At 43.5% G+C, this 25,935-nt stretch overlaps 1 protein-coding gene across 1 annotated transcript in view; it reads left to right on the top strand.

The window, feature by feature from the left end:
* Positions 1-25,935, top strand: part of Carmil1 (capping protein regulator and myosin 1 linker 1) — a 310,075-nt gene that overhangs the window by 150,383 nt on the left and 133,757 nt on the right. The window contains exons 9-11 of the mRNA XM_004640140.2: positions 11,084-11,159; positions 18,215-18,303; positions 19,696-19,790. Of these exons, the coding sequence (XP_004640197.1) occupies positions 11,084-11,159; positions 18,215-18,303; positions 19,696-19,790 (260 nt within the window). The remainder of the gene's footprint in view (positions 1-11,083; positions 11,160-18,214; positions 18,304-19,695; positions 19,791-25,935) is intronic.

Here is a 25,935-nt window from a genome sequence, read left to right as displayed (position 1 = left end):
GACCAGAAACCTGGAAGTTTGAGGTTGGCTTCTTGTAGAAAGCCTGTCACATCACATGTAGTCAGATACTTTTGTCCCCACACTCAGGCAAGCTGTTACTGCTTCAGGGGCGCTTTTCACCCTGTCTTGCTCTGGGACTGACCCTCTCCTCTCTGGATTCTTAGGCAACTCCACCTCTTTCCATTCCCTTGCCCAAATCATTGTCAGAAGTCGAAACCACTGTTTGCCCAGGACCATTTGATTTGCAGTGGAGACTTGGGTTACGTGAGTGGCTCTGACATTATAGTTACAGGTCTGGGTACAGGGAGCACTGGCTGTGGCTTTCACGGTTGTACTGGGGAGCCTTTCTCATAGTAATGAAATACCGAGATCATCAGCTCACAGTGGGAACAGAATTATTTTGTATGATTTTTGTTTTCAGCATCAGGAATTGAACTCAGGACCTTACACTTGCCAAGTAGGCGCTTGTGCCACTGAGCTATATCCCTGGGAATTATTTTGGTTCATAGTTCTTTTTTTTTTTTGGCGGAACCGGGGATTGAACTCGAGCCGTCTCCCCAGCCCTGGTTCATAGTTCTTGATGTTCACCTTCATGATCAATTCACCCTCTGGGTCTGGATGTATGACAAACTGGAAGACATGTGGTAGAGCAGATCCACCCCTGAGAGCCAAGCAACAAAAAGAAGCGGGTGGGATCCCGCAGTCCTAGCATAGGCCCTTGTCACCTCAGGACTTCTGCTAGACCCCACATCCCAGATGTCTCACAACTCCCCAAAGTGCCAGCCGCGCACCAGCCCTTCAGCAGCTTCCAAACCATAGAAATACTTTGTCATTGGAAGCACAGAGATGGAGGAAGCTGCAACCTAGAGTGTGTAATGCCATCGCTACACAGAGGAAATGGCCTAGAAGAAGGTGCATGTGTGGACAGAATAGTGGCCTTCTCACTCTTATCACCGTAGCATAGGTGCTACAGTGCCCTTCTCCCTCACTTATCTAGGGTCTTCTCTTTAGAGATGTGGCCAGTGGCAGGGGCCACAGCCCTTATGTCTGCAGCCTGGTGCGCTGAGGGGTGGACAAGCCCAGCACCATACTGACAGTGCCTGATTAGGCAGCCACTGTCCTGGTCTTGCTTTCTGCTTCTGTGGCTTCCATTGTGGCCTCAGGAAAACCTTGATGGCCTCTCTAGGTGCTTCATAGTAGTTTTATAAGTAGCTTAAATGTTGTGATTTTTAAAAATCTCCCTGTTTTCTCTCCCCTTCATCCTCCTTTCTGTCCATTTATCCATCCATCAATCCATCCACCCATCTATTGATTGATCAGTCCTTCCTTCCGTCCGTCTGTCCAGCCTGCCTGCCTGCCTGCCTGCCTGCCTGCCTGCTTGTCAGGCCAGATACCTGTTGCTGCTGACTAGGCATCCAAGTGTAAGGTTGACATAGTTTATGCTGGTTCCATCCTCATAGTCTCTGGAGAAAAGTAGTAATTAAGATTTGCTTGGCAAAATGCTCACTCAGTTATTTATAGGTTCTAATATTTTATTTAAGTCTGTCTTTGCAGTTTATTCTGGCATAGGTATCACTAGCTTAACAAGAGACATAAAATGACAAAGTCTTTCTCATGGGGACTTTCAAAGGTCTGGGAGCCAGTGTGTTAGAAATGTAATTGCTCTGTAATGTGGATTGACAGGGCACAGTGAGGAAGGGGCATCAGTGCCTGGGAAAAGAAAATACGTAGCTTTAAATGCATTGATTTCTCTTGTTCCTGGAAGATTTTTAAGAACTAATCTCATCAATCCTCTGGAGACTTACAGCATGCATCTAAGTCTGAATTTAGAGAGAGAAGGACAGGGAGGGAGAGAGAGAGAAGTAGGGGGAGGGGAAGACACAAGAGAGGGGAGGGAGGAGGAAAGACAGGGAGAGATTAGGGGGAAGGGAATGCAGGCCAGAGAGAGAGAGAGAGAGAGAGAGAGAGAGAGAGAGAGAGAGAGAGAGAGAGAGAAAGAGAGTGAGCGAGCCCACCTGAGCCAGCCCACCCTGGTAGCAGAGTTTGCTTTTGTCTTCTCATGGTCCTTTCTCATCAAGGTGATGTTCCTGAGCATGACAGGATCAGGAAGGAATTCTAACTAGAGAGTGTTTTGAAGGGTGGTCCTAAGGGCATCAGGATCACTTTTGGCCTAAGTGAAGAAGCCCCCTTTCTTTATTTCCACTCCTTTTCGAATGCCCTTAGGGTAGAACCTCGTGTGACAGAGTGGCCTTCCGTTTCCATCTCTAGATTTCTCTCACTGCTTCTGCAGAGGAGTAGTCTCCAACCTGGGAGAAAGAGCTGCTGATCTGTTGGAGACGGGGAACTAATAAAAAATTCGTTTTTCATTTATTTACTTTTTCTTATCCAATGTATTTGTGTTTGAAACTCAGCTTAGTCTGTTAGTATAATTTATAGGTAAACGTCTATTTGGGAGGTACTCAAAGTACTTTGCTATTAGGAATGAATGATCAGAAAACTCCAAGACCACTCTTGTAGGCTCCTGAGAACATCCGTGCACTGATTCAGGAAGTCACAGCCTTCAGAGAATTGCCAAGTTGCTCCGCTAGTACATTAATGATACAGGACACGTCTCTATGTAAACCAGGCTGCCAGGAAGCAGTAGCTAATTCATGATACTTTTAATTTTTAAAGCTCTCCATCTCCCATTTTTAAATTAAATTCAATGAGAGGACTCTAATCCATAACCGCCAGAACGGTTATGGAGGGAATACGGTAGGATGGTGACCATGGTCTGGCTGCGGCACGGCTGCTTTTCTAGGAGAGTCTGCGCAACCTCCTGGGTGTGTGTAAGGCAGGACATGAGGCAGGATATTTTGTTCTGGCCGAAGCCACCTCATAGAGCCTTTAAATGTTTGTAAGTTTAGGAGGAATCCTCCCTGCTGTGGTATGCGGCCGGCAAGCAACAGTCCCAGTATTGCTCATTGGATTGGTGCTCTCAGTCTCTGCTTTTCTTACATTGTTGATTGTGGAACTTGCAAGACAGCTTTCAAAGATGTCATTTTTAAAAACACTTTCCTGGCATATTTCACACGGTCTATTTAAGAGTCAGTGTTTTAAAGTTTCACTGTGATGACAGGCATCCGAAAGGGAATAAGGAGGGAAATTTGGCCTGAAAATAATAACTGAAAGAAGGAAATTCCTCTGAGTCCATTCAGATCAGAAAGATAGGGTTAGAACTGCTAGTTCAATGTATTATCTGGAATCTACAGAATCCAAAGAATTTGGCAAGAGTTGAGCACTCTAAATCTCTTGCCAACTCTTTTTGCATTTTAACTTTTTCAAATAGGCTCCAAATATGAATCATTTATTTTTAAATATACCATTTTAAGAGATGTGCCTTAGTATATTTTCCAGGCTGGCCTTGAACTCCTGGGTTCAAACAATCCTGACTCAGCGTTCTGAGCCCTTGAGACTACAGGCTCTTGGCTTAGTAGTTTAGTTTTTAATGTTCAAAGTAATAAGAGTACAGTTATCATTTTAGAAGTCACTTCAAAATATATGTTGGTCTTGTCTTTCAAAGCAGTAATCAAGTGATTAGTTAAATGTCCTACAAGAGGATTGAGTCCTTGATTTTTTTTTTTTTTTTTTGGGGGGGGGGAGGGTGTATTTGGTAAGCAGCTTGGACTCAGTGATCCTCCTGTTCCAGCCTCCCCAGCTCTGGGATTACAGGCATGCACCACTATGCCGGCTCTCCATGGACAGACAGTTCAGTGTGCCAGCGGGTGGGCCCTGTGTGACAGGTGGTGCTAAGGCTTGAACCCTGGTCCCTGTGCTTGCCTAAGCAAGTGCTTAGTTTGCTTAGTTATCTCACCAGCCCTTGATTCTTTGATTTAAAAATATTTGGAGAGTTCTGGGATGCTCTTTAGGGTAGGCTGAAGACTCTTAGCAGTTTGGAAAGCAGCCGAAGACAACAGGCTATGTGCCTTGGAATCTTCATTTGTTAAATGGAGTTAGCACTCCTGTCTTGGACTTACCATGAAGCTACTTGGACTAATACATTTATAGTACCTTGTGGTAGTACCAAATGTGTTCATACATATACTGTCTTATTTCATATACTAAAAGGCTTGCCCTCTTTAAACAACTGCCCCGCCCCTAGGGTGCGCTGAGCCAGCGAATGAGTCTGAGCATGGTGGTACACGCCTGTAATCCCAGTGCTGGGGAGGCTGAAAATAGGAGGATCACTACAAGTCTGACCTGCATAGTGAGACCCTATACCAAATACATTTAAAAAAAAAAAAAAAAGCAAGCAACTATATAAAGTGATGGGTTCTCCTCAGTGAAAGAAAAGGAGTGAAAACTACAAGAGCCCTACAGTAAAGAAAATTTTTCCAGAAACTAGGTCATGATCTTTCCTGTGATGCTCCTACTGGTTTTATGATGCCTTTTATTTGGAAAGGTGTAAGAGGAAAACTTGAGTTTTAAGGAAATGCTCAGTGTAGACATGTCAACTGAAGGTTTTTTTTTTGGGGGGGGGAGGCCTGAACATTCCTGCAGGGCATTTCTGGTTTGGTGGGAGTATCTGGGTTCGAACCAGTGTAACTTGAGCCTCACTGGTTTTTTAAGCAGGCACTTAAACAACTGAGCTAATGGGCGGACCCCCAGACATGTCAACTGAGATGGGAAATGAAAACCTCAATTTTTGTTACAGTCTCTAACCAGAAACTTGATTAACAAAACACAAGCTGTGTGCAATATGTTTATGTCCAGACCACTGTCTGTGAATATCAAATGTCTCAGCTTTTCTTCAGTCATACAGTTTTTTTCCTCAGAGAAGTTCAGTCTTGGAATGTGCTCACTTCCCTTTGAAGAAAGTGGTGGAAGTGACCTATGTATGGAAGTATGCAGGAAGATGCTCTGTTGCTAAGACTCAGGAGAGGACCACCTCCTAAACTGTTGTGACCCTTAGGCTAACTTTCTTTTTCTTCTTCTTCTTTTTTTTTTTTTAAATATATTTGGTACAGGGTCTCACTATGCACATCGGACAAGTAGTGATCCTGTTTTCAGTCTCCCCAGCACTTGAGATTATAGTTGTATGCCACCATGCTGAGACTTGGTGGCTAGTTCAGTGAACTGGTGCGAACTGTGGTGCTGGGGATTGAACCCTGGTCCCTGTGCTTGCATAAGCTAGTTCTTGGTCTGCTGTACTATCTCACCGGCACAGCTAACTTTATTCTTTAGTCACATCATATTTAAGAGTCTCTTAGGTGGTCGAAGTGAAACACACTGGGATGTCATGAACTTAAGATAAGAAGCTGTTACCACTTTCCAGCATGAGAGAAATCATCTTTTTTGATCCTTCCTGGCTTTGGAATGCTGTGTGTAGTAGGCAGGCTAGAACCTTCCTGATCCCTGGTCTGTGTTTGTTTTGGCCGTCACGCTGGTTGATGTTCACAAAGTCCAAGTCTCTTCCTTCAGACCTTGACTTCCACATACGTGTTTACCCCTGTGCTTCCTGGGCACTTGGTTTCCTGGGTCTAGCAGCTAATTCTCTGCATGTTCTAGGCAGATTGGGAGGTGGTAAGTCGTCAAGACAATGAGGCTTTACATAGCATTGTGTGCAGCTCTATTTCATTCACTTGAGTTTCTGTCTGGAATTCTAATGTGTCAATGGTCCACAGTCTGTCCATTGTACCACTGCTCAGACACTTTGGTTAGAGTATTGTCCACTGTGAACAGTGCTGCTAAAGCTGCTCCCGTACTTGTCTCTTAGAGAAGAGCGTGCAGATGCATGCCAGGATGCAAAGAATTGTAAATTTGACTATTGTGTCTGCTTCTTAGGTCAAGTAGGCAGTTGCCTGTCCTTAGAAGACTCGCATATACCAATTTTCCATCACAGTTCTTTCCTTTTCCTCTACTCTACTAGATTATAATAATTATTCCAACAGCCTGTGTTTCTTTTATTTTCATGATAAAAGTGAGCATATTTGTATTAGCTCTGTAGCCTATGTGGAAAGCATTCTGTACTTGCCTTGCCTCTGGGTCTGGCGCTGGCAGCCTCCCCTTCGCCCAGACCTCTCTCAGAAGAGCACACTTGCCTGATCCACAGGCCGCTTGCTTCCTCACATCCACCCCACCCATATTACAGCAGTTAGTGTTCCGAAATATTTCCCTGCTGATAAGCTTTTTATGGCTGCCTTCCCTACATTCATGTGTCAGGCCTTATTTCCAGATAGTAAATGTCCTGGTTATCCATTGCTGGGTGATAAACCCGCCTAGTTTAACAGCCCACAGCAAGAACAGTCCTAAGTCACAGCACAGCCTTCTCCACTCCCATGCGGCCATCTGCTGGGAAGCCTAGCTATGGCCTGGCCACGTGGCTGAGACCTCACAACAGAGCAGCTGGCTTCCAAGAAGCGATGTGAGCCGGAGGCTGAGGCTGACCCTTGCTAACCCAGCTCTGAGGGTCGTGTGCTATCACTGAGCAATGTCTGTGTTGTTTTCCATTTCTGACAATTATGAATATAGCTTTTATATGTGTGAACATTTAAATTTGTATCTAAATATAACTTATTTCTCTTGGGTGATGACCTAGGGATAGGATGATTGGATCACCCAACTCGTGCATGGTATATGTAGTGGCAAACGAGCAAACTACCTTCTGGGGTACAGTGAATGTGCCCTTTAGTGTTTTCATCAGCAACTCTGAACATTCCCCTTGCCCTCTGTCTTTGTTAGCAATTGCAGGCTTGGTGTATGTAGGTATGTATGTACATATGTGTGTATGTATGTATGTATGTATTAATGTATTTGGTACAGGGTCTACAAGCCTACACAGATCAGACTTGTAGTGATCCTCCTGTTTTCATCCTTCCAAGTGCTGGAATTACAGGCACGTGCCACCATGACCAGTCTAAGTCGCCCTCTCAGGGTGCCCCAGGGTGGGGCCAGTACGGCCTACCAGGATCGAACCCCGGTGCCTGTGCCTGCCTAAGAAGGCGCTTTAGTCCACTGAAGTATCCTGCCAGCCCTTCTAGGCTTGGTGTTTTTAACCTACTGGTTTTTTAATTGTATCTGCTCCATACGTGAGTGGTGGCATTTTAGTTTGGCTTTAAATCGGTTTTCCCCAGTGGCTAATTAAGTACCTTTTCATGTGTTTTTTTTTTTTTGTTGTTGTTTTGTATACATTGTCCATGTTTTCTCGAAAGTAAGTCCTAACTGGAAAACAATCAGCTTTGAAAACTAGAGATCAAAGCTGCCGCCTCCAGGAGCTGGTCTTACTTACCTCGCCTGCCTGTCCTTACCTTACCCGCTTTACAGAGCAGCCAGGGAGCAAGAAACAGCGAGGGCAGTGAGGAAGGACAGGCTGCCTGGGGCTGGCAGTTTTGATTCCTAGTTTGCAAAGTTGGGGCTGCGGGTTTGGCTCAGTGGTAGAATGCTTGCCTAGCAAGCAGGAAGCCCTGGGTTCAGTCCTTGGCACCAAAAACAAAAAATCAAAAGCTGGTTGTTTTCATTAGGTTTCATTTTCAGGGGACAGTGTTATTTGGTAAAGTGCCTGTTTGATCTTCTGCCCATTGAACATTAGGGTGTTTTTTTTCTTGCTCAGTGTTGACAGCTGTCGATACTTTTGGATGCAAATCTTTTTGACAGAAATAAGATTTATGAATAGTTTCTCTTGGCATTTGTCTTACTGTCTGTTAGCCACTTGGGCAGAGCACAAGCTTTTGATTTTGCTGTAGTCTGATTTATCTGGATTTTTCCATTTATGGTTATGCTTTTGGTGTCAGGTCCACACTGTTACACCAAATCAGACCTTGCTCCGCTGCCAGTTTCTTCCGCCTAGAAGGTGTGTTTCCTCTCCCTCCCTCCCCTCCACGGCCTAGGGCCTTCCTGTAAGAGTCCTTCCCTGAGGACTTTGTGTTTTGAACAGCACCCGTTCTGTGCACTCGCAGCACCTTGCTCCCTGTGTTCCGCAGGACTCCTTTTGCTCTGCCCTGGCTGCTTTTCCCTCCTGAATCTCCTGTTGGGCTGTGCCAGGCCATCAGTGCCAGAGGCAGGGACATGCCCCGTGTCTAATAAAGCATCAGGCCCAGCGATCTGTGCACATAGCTCAGCACTTGTCGGATGCGTGAAGGGCAGGACCTGCTGGGCACTGTCAGGCTCCCACGCCTTCCTCCGCATGGCCCCTAATCACCTGAAATAGTCCCCATTTTTCTGCCCACGTGGGCCAAGTCTCTCTGACAAGCCTGTGATCCCTTCCCTCTCTGCCCAGGCTGCGTCCTGAGAGCACCTTCGGCACAGCCCTGCCCACTCTCCAGGTTCCTGTGGTGGAAAAAGTAGAACTACTCTGATCACATCAGAACTTGGTACCCCAGCCTTGTGCTTATGTGACTGCAACAGTTAGGCAACTGTCCTTGTAACATTTCCTTCTTCACTCCTTTTTTTTTTTTTTAAACGTATTTGGTACAGGGTCTGCAGTCTCACTATATAGATCAGACTTGTAGTGATCCTCCTGTTTTCAGCCTCCCAAGCGCTGGGATTACAGGTGTGTGCCACCACGCCCAGTCTCAATCACTATCTCAGTGTGCCACGGGGGCAGGGCTGGCAGGGCACGCTGGGGATTGAACACAGGCCTCTGTGCTCTGCCTAAGCAGGCTCTTTAATCCACTGAGCTATCTGGCCGGCCCTTCTTCACTTCTAAAAGACACAGGCAGTATTTGGGAGCATGTATAGCTGTCATTTTATAACTGCATCACACAAATGTACACTGAAGTGTATTTTTAAAAATACACTTTAAAAATGTGTGTATTTTAAAAACTTAGTACTCTCCTGTGAACATTTCCGGTGTTACTAAGGGTTCCTTCTACCTGTCATTGCACCAAGATACTTCTTTTAGGAGTTTGGCAGATGGGCTGTGGAAGTGAAGTTTTCACCTACTGTGTTCACGCAAGCTTGATTGTATTAATGATGTGCACAGTTTCGTCTGTGACAAAATGCAGTTGTACTTCGGATAGACCAGCTGACAGAGCAGCTTACACCCTGATGAGGTTCTGCAGTCTGGTCACTCCCTGACTGAATCTTTAAGGAGACAGGGAAGACCGCTTTGCCGTTGGTCTTCATGTTCAGGGCGTGGGAGAGTGGCATGGGCAGGCCTCTGTCATAAAGCAGCACTACTTCATGTAGCTATGAAGCCGCACCCTGTCATTGGGCCACAGCGAGCGATGCACAGACTTGTCCTGGACTCAGAGCACGGGCCAGCGAAAGGGCACAGACAGAGGGGAGGTCATCAGACAGCTGTACAAAGAGTTGTGTTCTCCTTTTAAATCTAAAGCTTTTGAAGATTTGTAAGTAGCAGTAATAAAAAGATGTGTAAGTCGACACCCAGGCATGTGGAGACGTGCCAGTAACTACACATTCCTTCTGGGGTAAGCTCTTGTTTCCCCTTTCCAAAGGGTGTCTGAGGGAAGCGCTGTCAGGTCAGGGTCTGGCCAGGACTGACCTCTGATCCTTGGCCCAGTGTTGCTTCATCTCCGAAGGGTTTCGTTGCAGTGCCTCCAGGGGCTGTTTTGAGATTTAAATGGATAATATAGGAGCAAAATATGGGGTCCTAGTAACCTGAAGTTGCCAGATAATACTAGCACTCAGCTCCCTTTCTCCCTCTGGCTCTCGTTTCTGTTTCAGTAACAATTTGAGTATTTGCCGTATCCCATGCACAGGGCACAAATGCAGTACAGCTTCATTGAAGCTTAGAACTGAATAGAGGCTTGGTTTGCAGAGGATCTGCAGAGTGAGGTGATGGGATGGGTGCTTAGGCAGCAAACCATGGCATGAGGCAGAGGGAACTAAGTGCTACGTAGAGATGCCAGTGCGGGCTGTGGTGGCCAAGAAGGCTATAGAATGGAGGACACGTGACACAAGCCTTGAAGGATACACAGATTTTTATAAATGAGCAGAGGAGTTCAGAGCAGTTGTGATGGTGAAATTGTATGGCCTGTTGGATGAGTCAGGAGTTATGGGCCTTCTGTCCTGAGGGCTGTATGTTGAGGGGGCTGGGGCTGGAAGGTGGAGTGGGGGCCTATTTCTCAGGTGTGCGGCTTTGCCTTACAGCTTAGGAACTCATAGGAAGCACCATGCAAAATTATACCTGGGCCCTGTCTTTGGTGTGGTCACTGCTGTGTACTGTACACACTGCCAAATGGTTGTAGGATGTTTGCTGAGCACCGCCAACCCATGTGGTGCTGCTTCCTGTAAGGGTAGGCAGGCCGAGGAGATAACTCAGTGGTCTAAGCACCTGCCTGGCAAGGGCAGGGTCTGATATTCGATTCCCAGTCCTGCATGCCATGCTGGTCCCAGACCCCCAGGTGTGCTAACCTGGCCCTGACACTGGGTGTGGTCGCACACACCTGTCATCCCAGCGCTGGTGAGGCTGAGACAGAAGGATCACTGTGAGTCCAAGCTGTGTGGCGAGACCTGTACCAACAAAAATATAGAAAGGAAAGGAGGGGGAGGGAGGGAGGGAGGGAGGGAGGGGGAGAGAGAGAGAGAGAAAGAGAGAGAGAAAGAGAGAGAGAGAGGAAGGAAGGAAAGGAGGGAAGGAGGGAGGAAGGGAGAGAGGGAGGATCTCAGAATGAGGTAGAGGAAGGAGCAATCCTACCTGATTCCTAGGTTGCAACCTGTCAGGGCAGACACTGTGTTTTTTTGTATGAATTGTTTCTCCCAGAGGATAGACAAGGTTCTTGATGGTTAAAAAAAATTATGAGAGAGCGGTGTAAAAGAATAACTCAGAATTAGACTTAGGAGTTATCTCAGAACCAGGTTGTCCTCAGAATTAATGATGCTGCCAATTTCTTTTCCTTTGGAAGTAGGAAGCAGAGTTCCTAGAGGTAATTTACTTCAATTTTGAGTAATTTTGTTTCTATCTTACAGAAAATATGTCACAGAATTTAATTATCGTCTGGTGGTCAAAATAATTTGGTTCGAATGTTGTGTTTTGGGACTAATAAGAGTTTTCAGCTAAAGCTGGGTGGATGGGTTCCAAGTACAGTGGTGGTGAGACTGTCGTGTAAGGGCGTGTTGACTTACTTGCTCTCTTTGCTTCTAGGGACCTAATACCTATCATTGCTGCATTGGAATATAATCAGTGGTTCACAAAGTTGTCCTCCAAGGATCTGAAACTGGTAAGTAATTGAAGATGCGGTAAACGGTGCTTGTCTTTGCAGAATTTAAAAAAAAAAATCCTGATAATTATTTAATAAAAATGTTTTCCTTCCAGACTTTTGAGCTGCATACATTTTACTTCATGGGGAGATGTTTGCTTATAGGTGATTTGTGTAACATTTTATAAAATTTACCATGTGAGAGGTTTCAGAGTACTTCATATTTTCAGTGCTGTAGGCAGTTTGGAAGATGCAGAGAGCGACACGTCTAGTCAGCCTGGAGCGCACGCCATTCAGTGGGCCAAAACTGTTGATGTCACATTAGCACAGTCACCAACTGCAGAGGTGACGCTCCTTCTCTGCATTTCATTCTCGCAGTGTCTTCCTTCCTAAGAATTTCAGGAAATATTGACGGGTAGAGTTGGACTAGGAGACTTAGGATAGATAATACTAGTTTTGTAATTGTGTTTTTGAGGCAGACTTCTTCATCAGCAAAATGAAAGTGAAGTGACATCTGTCCGTTTTCATAAGTGGTGGGGCTACCAAATATTTGGTCTGTTTTGCTAGTGGAAATACGTACTGTATTGGGGATTTGGCAAGTTCCAAAGAAGCCACGTGGACAGATGTTTATTCCCAAGTTAGCTTTTTGATACTCCTTTTAAGACAGGAGATAATTTAGTGATTGCTTTTGTGGAGACTCTTACTTTGAAGCGTTAAGCATTCATAGGTGTGCGAATTTGGGAGAGCTAAGGTTTTTGTAATGAGAGATAGGATTTGGATTGAAACATGAAACTGGAGAAGTGGAGGGTGGAACCTGGCTAGGAAGCAGGCTGCTGCATTCTCTGAATTTGTCAGGGCTGTGGGTGACTGAACAGATTATAGGTATGAAAAAACATGGGCTGACTTCACTGGTGACCTCTTGGGAACCAGTATAATACAGAAAAGAAGTGGGCTAGGTATCAGAAACCCAAGTTTCAGATTTTAACTCTAATTACCAGCAGACTGTGTGATCGTCAATATATTCCCTGACTTTGGGCTTCTGCTTCCCGCATGCCTGTTATTGTGGCATAGTTAGGGCTCCTGTCTTACTGTCTGTCCTGTGCTCTTTTGAAGTGGCTTAGCATAGCTTCATCAGAGTACAAATACTTGATAAAAATTGGTTTACTAAATAGATACAGAATTAGTGGATGAGTGAACAAAGCAATATAATTTGCAGGTTGCCGGGACGAGTACATGGTGTGTGTGGAAATTGCACCACCGTCCCTGATGTGTTGCACACATTTCCAAATGCGTGGCTGTTGCTGTCTTCCTCATCCCAGTCAGACCAGCAAAGAGGCCAGGAATCAAGCCTGTATGCAGTGGGAAGCTGGGAATCCCATCAGCCAGACAGCTGGCAGTGTTGGAGCAGAGCTGGTGGAGGAGCCTCCGGGGTTAGGCAGGTAGAGGAAGGGAAAGAGGACAGAACCTGGCATGCTTACTGCTTGCCAGAACGGGATCCTTGCAGGGCTTAGCCCACAGCGGTTGGAGGAGAAGAGGGTGGACTGGGCAAGGGAGAAGATGATGGGCCCGATTGTGCGATCAAGGAGAAAATGCGTCTCTGCCGTGTCTGTTTTTGTGGCACGTTCACTCACATGACCTTGTGATTTATGAAATAGAGTCCTGTGCCAGTACCAAGGAGGCTGTAGATACTCTGCCTCTGGAGATTGTCCCCAACCCCTGTAGCGTGGAGAGGGCTCCTGAGAGTTGCTGGTGTTGGCCTTCTGTCGTTATTCCCACTGGACCTCTCCCATCCTCTGCCTTCGTATTTAAACAAAAAACGTGCACCTGATCATTTTTATTAGTATGAAACAAAGCCCTGAAGTATGTGTGTGCCTTTGGGTGCCTTGGGATGGGATGGGAGGAAGCAGAGGGAATAAGGAGGGCTGCCCTTTCTTAACTGCCTTTCACTTAATTGAGATGGCTTGATTGGTTGATTTGGTACAGGGTCTTATACGCAGCTCAGAGTCCTAGTGATCCTCCTGTCTCAGCCTCCCCAGCGCTAGGATTACAGACATGTACCACCACACCAGGTTTTGGTGGCCAGCATGGTTCACCCTAGGTTCCGGAGCCAGCTTGGCATGTGGCACCAGAGATTGAAGCCAGGTCCTTCCACTTGTCAGGCAGGCACTTACATTGCCAAGCTATCTCTCCAGCCTTAACTGAGATTTAAGCAACAACATCAAATAGATGTATATACTCTTAACATTTGATATTTTATAATACAAAGTGGCCTCAGTGGCTGTTACTCTACAAATCTTCAAAAGAAAAGTGATTTAATGAGGGGTTTTTTTGGCCTGAAGTTAGGGGATAAATGAGTGGTTCTTCTCTGATGGCCCTGCAGTTGGCAGTCTGGAGCACTTTCAAACCTTAATTTATTTGAAAGAAAGGACAACTTATATAAGAACACATTGTTTGGAGATTTTTAAAACATCAACCTCCTGATTACAATAAATGATTTCCTTTCAAGTCATAAGACCTCTCCAAATCATGAAGACCATTCTTAGCCCAGTAAAAGCCTCCTATGTCAAGTTACCACAAGAAAATTTCGACTTTTATGATTTATGCTGGTTTTATGAAGCAAACTGGCAGTCACTCATTCTAGTTTTGAATAGAAGATTAAAAACAAAAAAAGAAGTGATTAGGATCATGTTTCTGTCCAACATTCTTTCTAGGGGGTTTGTTTCTGTTTCCTCTGTGCTGAGGCTTACCCAGGAACGTGGTAGGCAAGCGCCGTGCCACTGCACGGCTGCTCAGCTCCCCTCACTGTATTCCGAGGCGGGATCTTGCGTGTTGCCAGGCTGTCCTTGCATTAGCGGTCTTCTGCCTCAGCCTCACGCATAGTTGCGACTATAGCTGTAGTGCTTGGCTGCCCAGCAGTCTTAACGCATCGAAATATTATAGCAGTAGAATTGGGATGTTCCTTACCTTTTTCAGTTTTATTGCTTGGCTAAGTCAGTTGGTATCATTGTGTCTTTAAAAAAATAATGTGGGGCTGGTGAGATGGCTCAGTAGTCTAAAGCACTTATTTAGAACAAGCTTAGCAAAGCACAGGGACCACGGTTCAATCCCCCAGCACCACATGCCAGCCAGCCCCGCCCCCTGGTGGGCTGAGCTGGCCACACACACACACATAAATAAATAAATTAATTAATTAAAAAAAACTGTATGGCATATGGAATTTATGAAAAAAAAAATAATGTGGTTGTACAGGAAATGCATGTAGCTCCATTTTTGTTTTAAGTTCCTTATTTCATTTTGTATCATTTTATATGTTACTTTATACTAATTCCAGTTTTTGTTGTATGCATTTGATGTACTTGATCTTTTCCTTTTTTGGGGGGGTTCCAGGAGTAAATTTACAGCCTTTGCACTGAACTACATCTGCAGTTCTTTTAATTCTGATAATTCTTTTAATTCTCTAATTTTTTCAATTCTGAGACAGAATGTTGCTAAGTTGCTGAATGGCCCATGTTGTGCTTGAACCTGTGAACTTCCTGCCTCAGCCTTCTAGATGGCTGAGCTTGCAGTTGTGTGCCATTGCGCCCTGCTTGCATTTGATTTTTAACTAAACATGAGTTCTTAGTGGGGCATGGCATTCAGCTTTTTAAAGTAAAAATTTTTAAATTGTTGCTGATCATGCTGTAGACAGTTGGAAAGAGCTGTTACCTTACTTTATTATGGCTCTAGGTTTGTATGTGTAGCTCTTTTAAAAGTCATTTCTATATAATCTTTAATGTAGAAAATAATTCTTTACATATAATTGACACTTAATACAAGTTAGCTGCATAAATAGAATCTGGAATGACTTGTTATGCCTCTTCCCTACTGACTTCTTAAAGAAAACTTGGACACACTTTAATACACTTTCTTTAATAAATTTTAATTGCAATATTTATACCCAGTATGTACCCTAAATCTTCAAAGCAATACTTTGGTAAATTATTTCTCTGGATTCCAAAGGTAATGAATGACATTATGAATTGCTTCTGAAACTTAGAATAATCCCTCCAAAAACATTCTCGAAGTAATCACATTTTCCCATGACAACACAGAGTAACATTGGGCCCCTTAGATGTAATTGTCAAAGAACTGCACTGATGAGGGGTTACTGTTGGGAAGATCACCCCTGTCAGCATAATGCAAATTGCAGGCATCAGGTCAGTTGGAATTAATTTTTCTCTTCCTTCTCAGTCTATTGGGATACATTAGGAGCCCTGGAGTAGCTGGAAAGTGGCACCAGGGACTGAGCAGAATCAAATGGCACAAAAGAATTATGAGAGCCGTGGATGCTCTGGGGCTCAGGCAATCCAGATTGGGGATTGAAAGGGTGCTTGACTCAGACTCTCTTCCCATTATGGTTGGTCCAGCAGGGTATTTGTGATCTGATACTGAAAGAATTGTCACATTTTCGTATGTGACAGCTCATATATTTTAAGTTCACAGTACTTTAAGAAAAAAAGTATCCCATGACACAATGTATGTTTTCTTTTATTTATAGCATAAAGGATTTAAGTAGATCCTAAGTTATAATGAGATTTTATAACACCATTTTATAATTAAACAATATAAGGTCAAGAGCTACCTTAATTTAGTTTTACAATAAAGCAGAATATAAATATAAAAGCACTGACGTATGGCAACCCTTAAGGAAAATATCGGGTACAGTTCTACTACCATGGGGCAGTGTTTTAGTTTTCTTAGTCCTCTTAAGACTTTTGTTACCTAGCTGGGGTATGGTGGCACATGCCTATAATCCTAGCGTTTGGGAGGCTGAGGCAGGAGGATTGCTGTGAGTTTGAGGCCATTCTGGACTAACAGTGGGTTCAAGGCCAGTTTGAAGTATATAGTGAGATCCTGTTTCTAAAAAAAAAAAAAAGATTTTGTTACTCATTTCACTTGTTGTAATGTTTCATTCTAATTAAACATTTTATTTAGCGTTATATTCTAACTATTTAAAGTATTTCCAGAGTTCTTTAACTACATAATATTCTTTATTTTTTTCCATAATTTTATTGAGAAACAAATAGCAGTGAGACAGTTTCAAGCCAAATTGGTAGGACAGTTTCAATAATTAACACACTGCATACATTCTTCCTAGTGGTTAATTGCTGTACACGATGCGGACATGATATCCTATTTACAAACACCATTAGAACAAATCCCTCTATTCATTAAGAGAATGTAACTATATATCTATCCTAACCATTTTGAATACACAGATACAAAATGGACATTCATCTGTATCCCCTTTTTTTGGTTAAGTTCTGTTATTTGAATATTATAGATGTGTTAACTCAGTACAATATTCTAAAAGAGTCCAGTAGTCCATAATAGTATTGGGTCTTCTACTTCACTGACAATGTCAGAAATTGTTGACCTGAGACCCTTACAGCTCAACATAACAGCATGGCTTTACTTCTTATACTTTGTTTTTATACTTTTCTGCTGGATGGTTAAGACCAAGGTAAAGCAGGACCTATGCAACAAGAGTTGTAGCTTTTGGGTCTGATAAGGTCAGTGAAATCCCCTCAGGATTTATCCTGAGATCCTGTATCTCAGATTGTAGAACCTTTGTCAGTGTCAGCCATGTGGATGAGTCACGGCCATTGCTTGGCCAGTGTGCTCTCTGTGAAAGCCTGAGAGAATGTTTTCTCTCCATGTGACTCTCCTTAGGCACACTCTATATCATTGTTCACTTTCCTCTTTGGCCCCTTAATCTCCTTGATCAGAAAATGTGGGATACTACCGAGTTACATGACATTACAGTACAAGATCTCGTATGTCCTGAGTCTTAATTGACCTTGGAAGGCTAGGGCCAAAATGTTGGCTTTCCTTGTGGCCCTCTTTTTTCCTCTAATTTTGGTCTGCAAACTTAGGTTGTTAACCCCTCCAGATATAATATTCCTTAAAGTATAGGATTTTTTTTTTTTTTGGTGGTACCAGGGATTGAACTCAGGACCCTGTGCTTGCCAAGCAAGCACTTATTCTACTGAGCTATCTCTCTGGCCCTAAAGTATAGGTATTAACATAGATGTTTAACTCTTTGCCACCATCAGGGTGTGTCCCCCTTTGTTCTGGTTAGCAAATACTGGAAGGAGCCCCATGATACCAGTCCCCATTTATCAAGTGCTATTTAGTCTCTCTATAGAAGTATGTGACATTTTATACCTTTTTTTTTCTTATCTGTATAAAGAATATAATCATAACCTTGTATTAGTGATCCCAGTGAAATACGTGGTCTAGCTCAGTGGCGGGACTCTGAAGACACTGGTAGTATTGTCACCATCACCACCACCATTTCATCCTCAGCTCTCCATGGGCACTGCACCTTCCTTGCACCCGTCTTTGATTTTTCCAAGATGAGTGAGATGGGCATCTGTTTTCTCCTAGCGCTAATGAAATGACTTTTCTGTGATTTTGTTATTATTATGAATTTTCTGTATCAGTCCATTTGTATTTCTTATATCAAGATACTGTACGTTGTGTAGCTTATAAGCAGCAGAAGTTTCTCATCATTGTGGAGTCTGGGAAGCCCATAATTAAGAGGTGGGCAAGTTCTGTGTCGGTGGACTCACTTTCTAGTTTGTCCGGGGTGCCTTCAGGCCCTGTGTTGATGTGGTTGGAGAGCCCCTGAGCTTTCTGAAACCTCTTTCTATCAGGGCAGTAATCTCATTCATGGGGACTGCGCCTCTAGGGTGCAGTCAGCTCCCAAGGACCCATCACATTGTTTATTAGGCTTTCAACATAGGAATTTTGGGGTGCAGGGGCACAAAAGCTGAGACCATAATGTTCCTGTTGTTTCTTTTTCCTGCTGGATGGTGCACTCTGGAAACCAAGCAGCTTGTGCTCTGTGTCACTGTAGGCCCAGGGTCTTCTTGGTGATGGTGCAGAGCAGTCGATGCTCTCAGTAAGTACTGAATGAATGAATATATGGATGAATGTTGAAATCAAAGTTGCATCACATAGAGCCATAAGAGTGAAGTGAGCTTTTTCATTATTATAGTTATGGAATCGCCAACGAATGTTTTCTGTTACAGTCCACGGATGTCTGTGAACAGATCTTGAGGGTGGTGAATAGGTCCAATCGACTGGAAGAATTGGTGTTGGAAAATGCTGGACTTAGAACGTGAGTGTTGTCTTAAATATATGACCGTGTTCTTTTCAGAGTTTACACCATCTACTCTTATGCACAGTTCTGTAGAAAAGATTCAGATTCTTATGCATAGAAGATAGTGGTTTCCCCTCTGGGAAAAAATATCCCCGTGTACCATGGTAATCACAAAGGTCAAGGTTCTGATGACACTTTCAGTAACTGTTGCACGATGCTTTTGAGTGTATATTAGTGTAGTACACTGGCCTTGGGTAAGGTTTTTAGACTCACCATATCTCAGGTCCTTATTTTTATTTTTTTATATCTTTGTCTTCATTTATGTATTTGGTACAGGGTCTCACTACACAGCTCGGATGCGTAGTGATCCTCTTGTTTTGAGCCTCCCCAGTGCTGGGATTACAGGCATGCAGCACCACGCCTGGACTCAGTGTACCCAGGGGCCGGGGCCGGCACAGCATGGGGTACTGGGGATCAAACCTTGGTCCCTGCATTTGCCAAAGCAGGTGCTTAGTCCGCTGAGCTATCTTGCCAGCCCTCAGGTCCTTGTTTTTAAAATGAGTATAATGATAGTGTTTATAGAATTAAAGTTGTGAATATAGATGAATTCATATCTGAATAGTACTTAGAATAGTGCTTTCCCCTGTGTGGTTTGCACAAAGATTTTTTTTTTTATCGTGTAGTTGACTTTACTGCTTTGTTTTGATCAATTTTATCATTTCTCTCCCTTCTTAAGTGAACACTGATATAGTCTTTATCTAGTGGCTTATTCATTAGATAAACTGTTGACTACCAGCCTTTGCTTTTAAGAGCACGGGTTAGAATCTGTTAGAACAAAGGCTTTTCAGCTGCTAAGTGATGAGGATTGGGGTTTTGTGATCCTAGCATGTATCCATTATTTTGGGTTAAAGAGAGCTAAAGTAGTGGGTTTTTTTTTTTTTTTTTTTAAAGAATAAAATGTACTAGCAATTGTAACACCTAACTCAGTAATTAGAGTAATCAGTTTTACATTCATTAGTGTTCTGTTCCATGAAATAAGAGCAGAGATACACAGTAGCCTTCTAGGTATTTTCGTGAAAAGCAGACTCAATCTAGGATTTGTGTTAATTTTTGGTAAATTGTAGAGGGGTCAAGTAATACCTTTAATAGCATTCAGCAATGTGTCTTTAAAGAGGAAATTATATATTTTCTATCTGCATTTCAATGAGGTTTTTGCAAATTGAAATGAACCATTATCTAGCTATGGCTTTCTTAATTTTCAAAGTATTAATGCACATTAGCATAAAACGTAATACATAGATTCATATCCTAAAGGAGGGTTCTGATTTTTTAGATTTCACTGTGTTAATCTTTCAGTGTTTTATTTGAACAGTTTTACATTGTGTGTACTTGCTCTTTCTTTACTTGCAGAGATTTTGCACAAAAACTGGCCTTCGCTCTGTCGCATAATCCCAACTCAGGACTCCACACAATCAACCTTGCCGGCAATCCGCTGGAAGACAGAGGTAGCACCACGTGCCATCAATACCCCAGTCCTGGGAGTCCTAGAGAGCTTTAACTTCGCCCTGGTGGAGGGTGATAATGAGCTTGATTTAATTATGTTATACATGCTGTCGGTACATTTCTGCTTGTTGTTCTTTCTGCCCTTTCATGAAAATACTCAAACTAATGTTCTTATTATCTAATGAGCTGTCTTGGGAGTGACAACAGAACAAAAAGGAGGATATTTGCACTATGTATCAATAGAAGGAAGAGTTGGTGGGTTTCAGAAGAGGAACTTGAGACTGAATTCTCAGTAGTGGGACATTTATGGATAGAGTTAAAGCTGGAATCTTGTATCTCTGGAGGGAATGTTTTGTTTTCATTTTCTCTTGCGAGTGTTTTCCAGTTTTCTTGACTAGGGCCTTTTTTGTTTCAGTGTTATATATTTGATGAAGATTAATTATTCAGTGGAGCGGAGGATACTGATATATAGACAGTTTTGCTTTTTTGTTATTGATACAATACATTGTTCTGCATTGAAAAGATACCCATGTAGTATTCAAACCAAATCCTCAGGGTGACTTCTGCCATCTACAGAAGTGAATCTGAGGCTGAAATTAGGCAAGGAGATCATGTGAAAAACACCCTCAGAGAGAAGGGTGCTGCTCAAAATAACGGTGCGTAATACCGGGATAGGATACAATAATTCCGTTAGGAGAAATCACTGCTTTTTCTGTTAGTCAAATGCTATGGAAAGGCGCGTGGGGCAGAGCAGGGATCATCCAGGTCACCACAGCATCATTCAGGGAAGCTCTTTCGGCTTTGTTATTAAGGTGGGAGGGAACCAGCTAGTTTATGACCTGATGTGTCAGTGTTACTAGAGTGGGGGCTATTGCTGGAGGTGAGTCGGGAGTGAGCGGAGTGCGGATGCCAAAGGGGTGCGCCTCAGTCATTTGAGAAATGCTCACAGAGCCACAGTGAGGCACCTTTGACAGCCAGAAGCGGCTCTCTGGAGAATAAGCAGAGGGCATGAAGAAGCAGGAACCCACACACACTGCGAACTGCCTAGGCAGTTTCTTACAATGTTAAATGCAAAGTTACCCAGAGCCCCAGCAGTTCCACTCCCAGGTGTCGCCCAAGAGAAATGAGACATATGTGCACACAAAAGCTAGTAAATACCTCAAGGCCTGAAAGTAGACACAGTCCCCATGTCCCTGTCCAGTGAGAAGATGAGGAACATGTGGCTTATTTGTCCCATGGACCCTGCTCAGCAGTAGAAGGGAGTGAAAGTCTGACACTTGCTGCGACATGGATGAACCTAAGAAACACGAAGTGGAAGGAGACCTGAGAAACTTTGGGGCGTCTGCCTCAGTGGCTCTGTGAGGGGAAGGATGTGGCCGAGACTTCCTCACTTGCCCTCTTCTGCGCCCATGTGTTGGGAGGTGCCGCTGCCCTGGACATCTTGGCACCCCAGCATTGCTTTCTTCGGCAAGGCCCTCTCCCTGATGCCCTGTGACCCTTTGACTTGTGCTTCTATTTCAGCTCTTCGTCGTCCCTGAGCGGGCATTTCCCACTCCTCCACCTCCTGTTTCCCTCATCCCCACAGCCCACCCCTCCCCACCCCCGCCCCGAGACATGCAGTATCTAGGGTAAGACCCTGTTCATAATCAGTAAATATCTTTCTCATTCTGTTTTGCTCTTTTCCGAGTTGTCCATGAAGGTCATGATGAAGCGTATGGGACTTCTTTTGTATCAGCTGTGAATGAGTTCACAGGTGTTGTTGCTCTGCCTCCTCCCTCCACTTTCTTACCTCCCAGACTCAGTTCTGTATGTCCTGCCATCTACCTGCTGCCTGCTCACTGATAACGTTGCAGTCAAGAGTCCCTCCAAGCTCAGCCTTGACTGTGTGTGCCAACCCTCCAGTGTGGTTTCTGCTCATGTGCCCACAAGTCCTAGTGCCCCTCAAAGTGTCTCCACAGACCAAGGCCTCCCTGTCTCTGCCCCTTCTAGGCCCCTTTGGTGGCGCTCGCCAGAGCTCTTGGGGGGCTCCCAGCATTCATTTGTCCTCCCTACCTTCACTCACAGAACTGGGCATCTGCCACACAAATCCTTTACTGCTTTTTTTTCAGGCTGATTATCTAAAGATGGTTGGTAGCTTTGGTACCCATGGGTGGAAAGTCCAAAAGCATTGTGAATAATAAAAAATGAATATGTAAAATGTTTATTGAAATTTCAACTTAGAGGGGGAAAAAACCCAGTAATTTTCATCACTGAGCTTTTTCCGTGCTGATACTAATCCTTGAAAGCAGTAAAAAGAATGGGGAAGGTGCCTGTAATTTGTTTGTGTAGTAGATAAACGATGTCAGGCCAGTGAAGATAATTTACAAGGAAACTCAGAGAAATGCAGGGCACGCAAAAGCTTAGTAGGGAGCAGCCCGGGGATCTGAGGAATTTACACACCAACTAGAATTTAATTTTGGACCTAAACTTTCCTCCCAGGGACTCATTTGGAAACCCTTAAAGTTTGGTTCCTGAGCTTGTGATAAGAGTATTGATACAGCAAATCCCTGTTCTTTACAGCTTGTCCTCCTTGATGTATGTGTCTAAAGGACAGGCCTGCAGCCTCCGGATAGTGGTGCAGGAGGTGAGAGTGCGATTCAGTGGGTAGATGTGCAGCGCACATGCAGGGAAGCAAATGAACGCAGAGCCGTGACTAGACGCACATGGGCACGCACGCTGCTCCTAGGCTGGCTGCAGAGCAGGGTCTGTCGGCCACTCTTGGTCTTCCTCTAACCTGTGGGTTTGTTTTTTAGGCAGTAGACTAAGACTTAGTAGGAAGCAATGAAACCTTTTTAATAGTTCATGCCAAACATTTTTAAAATGAAATGAATTTCATTTTAAAAGAGAGATGAATGAAAAAATACCAGAGTGCTTTAGAGAAATTTTAGTTTTAGCTTTCCAATATGTACATATTATTTTTGTATGAGTTTTCTTGCTTTGTGCTGTAAGATCTATTTATTTATGTTGATTGTAGTAGGAAAGGCTTGCGAGCCCCTGCTGTTATTCACGGAACTGGATTAATGGGCTCTGTGGTGGTGAGTCCTCTGGACAGACAGGGCAGACAGGGCGACTGGGCCAGGGTACTTTTGGTCATCTTCGTGAGCCTGGCTCTTTGGATCTGATGTTGATTCTTGGGTTGCAGTTAAGTATTTCGTGGGAACTTGATACACCCCTCTCCTGCCTCTGCTCTTTCCTTGTAACTTTCCTTTTCCACAGTAGACTCCGTGCTCAGTTTTCATACTTATCCTTGCCAGGAGCACTAGTTTACATGACCTCTGGCTTGTCCAGAGTGTCTGTCCTTATTTCCTGCCCTCACTTTATTCCAAATTGCATTATCCTGTTTAATGAATGCTTCAGAATTGTCTCAATTGTCCACTTGACCAGATTAATCCTTTTGTGCCTGGTGTTCCATTTTTGGCCATAACAATGGAACAAAATAGAAATGTTTTTCTCTTCAAAGTCTTGTTCCTAGGGACCGGGAAGATGGCTCAGTGGAATAAGCACTTTCCTGGCAAGCCCAAGGGCCTGAGTTCAATGCCTGGTTCCTCAAAAAACAACAACAAAATAAAACCAAAGTCTTGTTCCTAGAGCTTTTTGAGTCACATATGGTATATTAATTTCATTAATAAAAAATGGTAGCACGTGGCATAAATGTGTTAAGAGCCTCCTGGAGGGACGACTGGAACATAGGAGATGACTCACCAGTGAGCTCAGCTGAACGTACTGGCAGGTGGTGGCACCCACTTGGGGACAGTGAGTCACACATGTTCCTTGGTAGGACACGTCTCTTCCTGGTGCTCTTCCCCTGTGCTCTGCTTCCTGGCTCCCATGAAGCCAACAGCTTTGCTCCATTCATCCTTCTACTGAGATTTTTCTGACTTAACCATGGATTGAAACCTCTGAATCCGAGAGCCATAGAGACCCTTTTCTCCCTTAACTTGTGGATGTAGCATATTTTGTCCTCATGATAAGAAACATGAAAATACCAAACCTCATGTCAGACTACTTCTCTTTTGCAACATGATCATGAAGCATCCCAGTGCAGAAACCCTTTCTACCAGCCTTGTGGAGATCTGGTGGACTCCACGTTTGTCATCCCAAGGAAAGGTTACTGGAATTCCAGTGTGCAGTTCCAGTCTACCACCTGCAGTATAATCCACAGCGAGAGTAAAGAGATAAATATGTCTCTGTAGCTGTGGGGAGTCAAGGGGGTCCTAGGTCCAGTCAGAACACTGGCTTACCAGAGCAGAGCCCTCAACCCAGGGCTGAAACAGGGTTTTCATGAAGAGTGGAGTGGCTCAGGACGAGTGACTGAGAATGGCGGAGAGTAAGTGCACGCTGTGAGCTGGGTGAGGAAGGAGGAGCGACAGCACCTCTGCAATTTGTGGAGAGGGAAATGAGCAGAGAGAGCGATCTGCATATCACAATGTGAGGAGGTATCTTATGTTCTGGGGACTGTGCTTCGTCTTTGATGTCTGCCCGTCATGCCCTGAGATGTCACAGATTCTTTGTCAGCCTCAGTCTCAGCTGACAGTGCATCAGTTGGCCTATCTCACTGATGCTAGTTTAGAGCTTGTAGGCAGGGCACCACTGACTACCTGTCACATGGCTTTAAAGGCTACATACACATCAGCACCTGGCTAGACCCATGTGCATTGCTTAAAGCCAATTGAGGGGGTAATGGCCTAGCCAGCTCTGTGAATATCAATACATGGAAGAAGTTGTTGTTGTCATCTCTTCCTCCTCATCCTCCTTTCCCCTCCTTGTTTTTTGGTACTAGAAATCAAACTCAGGACCTTGGACTTGCCAGGCAAGTGCTTGTACCACTGAGCTATCTTCCCAGCCCCTACTATATTTCCTTAAACCATTGATGTTTTAGGATACTGAGTTTCTCTTAGACATAAATTGTCAGGTACGTTTTAAAATTCATCATTGTAATCTCATTTAATTAGTATATTTATGCTTATACAGAATAGAGTTTATATTAAAAATGGTATAAGTTGGGCTTTTAGAACATTCTAAAGTTAAATGTTTGATACTGTTGTTTTGCAATACCTTTTTACTTTTCTACTCCTAATTCATGATGCTTTCGCTTTAATTTTTAAAATGAAAATAGGTTATTGGATCTTGTCTGTTCCTGCCTATTTCTGAGCTTTCCCAGGAAACTCTGGGAGCTGGTGTAAATCTAAAATTTGAACTCACTTCTGTTCGGACATCTAGGAAGCTTCAGTTATGTGCTTTCTAACAGAACAAATAGGATGTTTATTTCCCCTATATCATGTTGCCAGAAGTCCACAGGCAGAATTTTGTTAAATTATTAATACTGACACTCTCAATTAACAAAGGCCAACCTTTCAGCCTTTTTTTCTACTGTGTAAATCATAGTGACGCTAGAATTTCCATGTGTTAGTTTTTAAGTGCATACATGATTAATGGGGTTAAATTTGTGATGTCAAATTCAATTTTCTGTGTTTTTATGATAGCATCAGATACCAAATTATCACTTAAACATTTGATAATTTTTTATTAGGCAAAATGCTTTGAAGCTGAAGGAACTATAATAGCTTCATTTTGAAAGAAATAAAGATTAGACCATTTTTTTTCTTCTAAAATTTGACACCTACTAAGAAAAAACTTAAAAGAAAGGTAATCCATCCCTTAATATATCCAACTGAAAGCTGGTAGCAGTAAATTTAAATTCATGGCTTACAGGCTATGCTTTATATTTTGACCAAAAGTTAGAATAGAGCAGCTTGGCCAGAAGTTTGAAAGTCTCCTATGTCACCTTTGGGTGGGGCAAGATTTTCTTGGTTCATCAGTGTAGCTTCATGGAATGAGTGCTTCAGACAGTTTTCTTGAAATTTTGACTACCAGCCATCATCAGTTTATTTATGCTTCCACAACTCCCATTTCTGAACTCTGTCAATCGGAGTCCTTTGTATAATTACATTTCTTTAAAAAAAAAAAAAATTGCATTTCTAGAAATCAAGTAGTCAATCTCCTTTCTCCTCCAAAGGATAAATTCTTCTCTTCTCTTCTCTTCTCTTCTCTTCTCTTCTCTTCTCTTCTCTTCTCTTCTCTTCTCTTCTCGCTGTTTTTTTTTTTTTT

Source organism: Octodon degus, unplaced genomic scaffold (assembly GCF_000260255.1).
Source record: "Octodon degus isolate 3935 unplaced genomic scaffold, OctDeg1.0 scaffold00119, whole genome shotgun sequence".
Lineage (NCBI taxonomy): Eukaryota > Metazoa > Chordata > Mammalia > Rodentia > Octodontidae > Octodon > Octodon degus.
The sequence above is the reverse complement of the archived record's forward strand: the minus strand, read 5'-3'. Positions and strand labels throughout refer to the sequence as shown.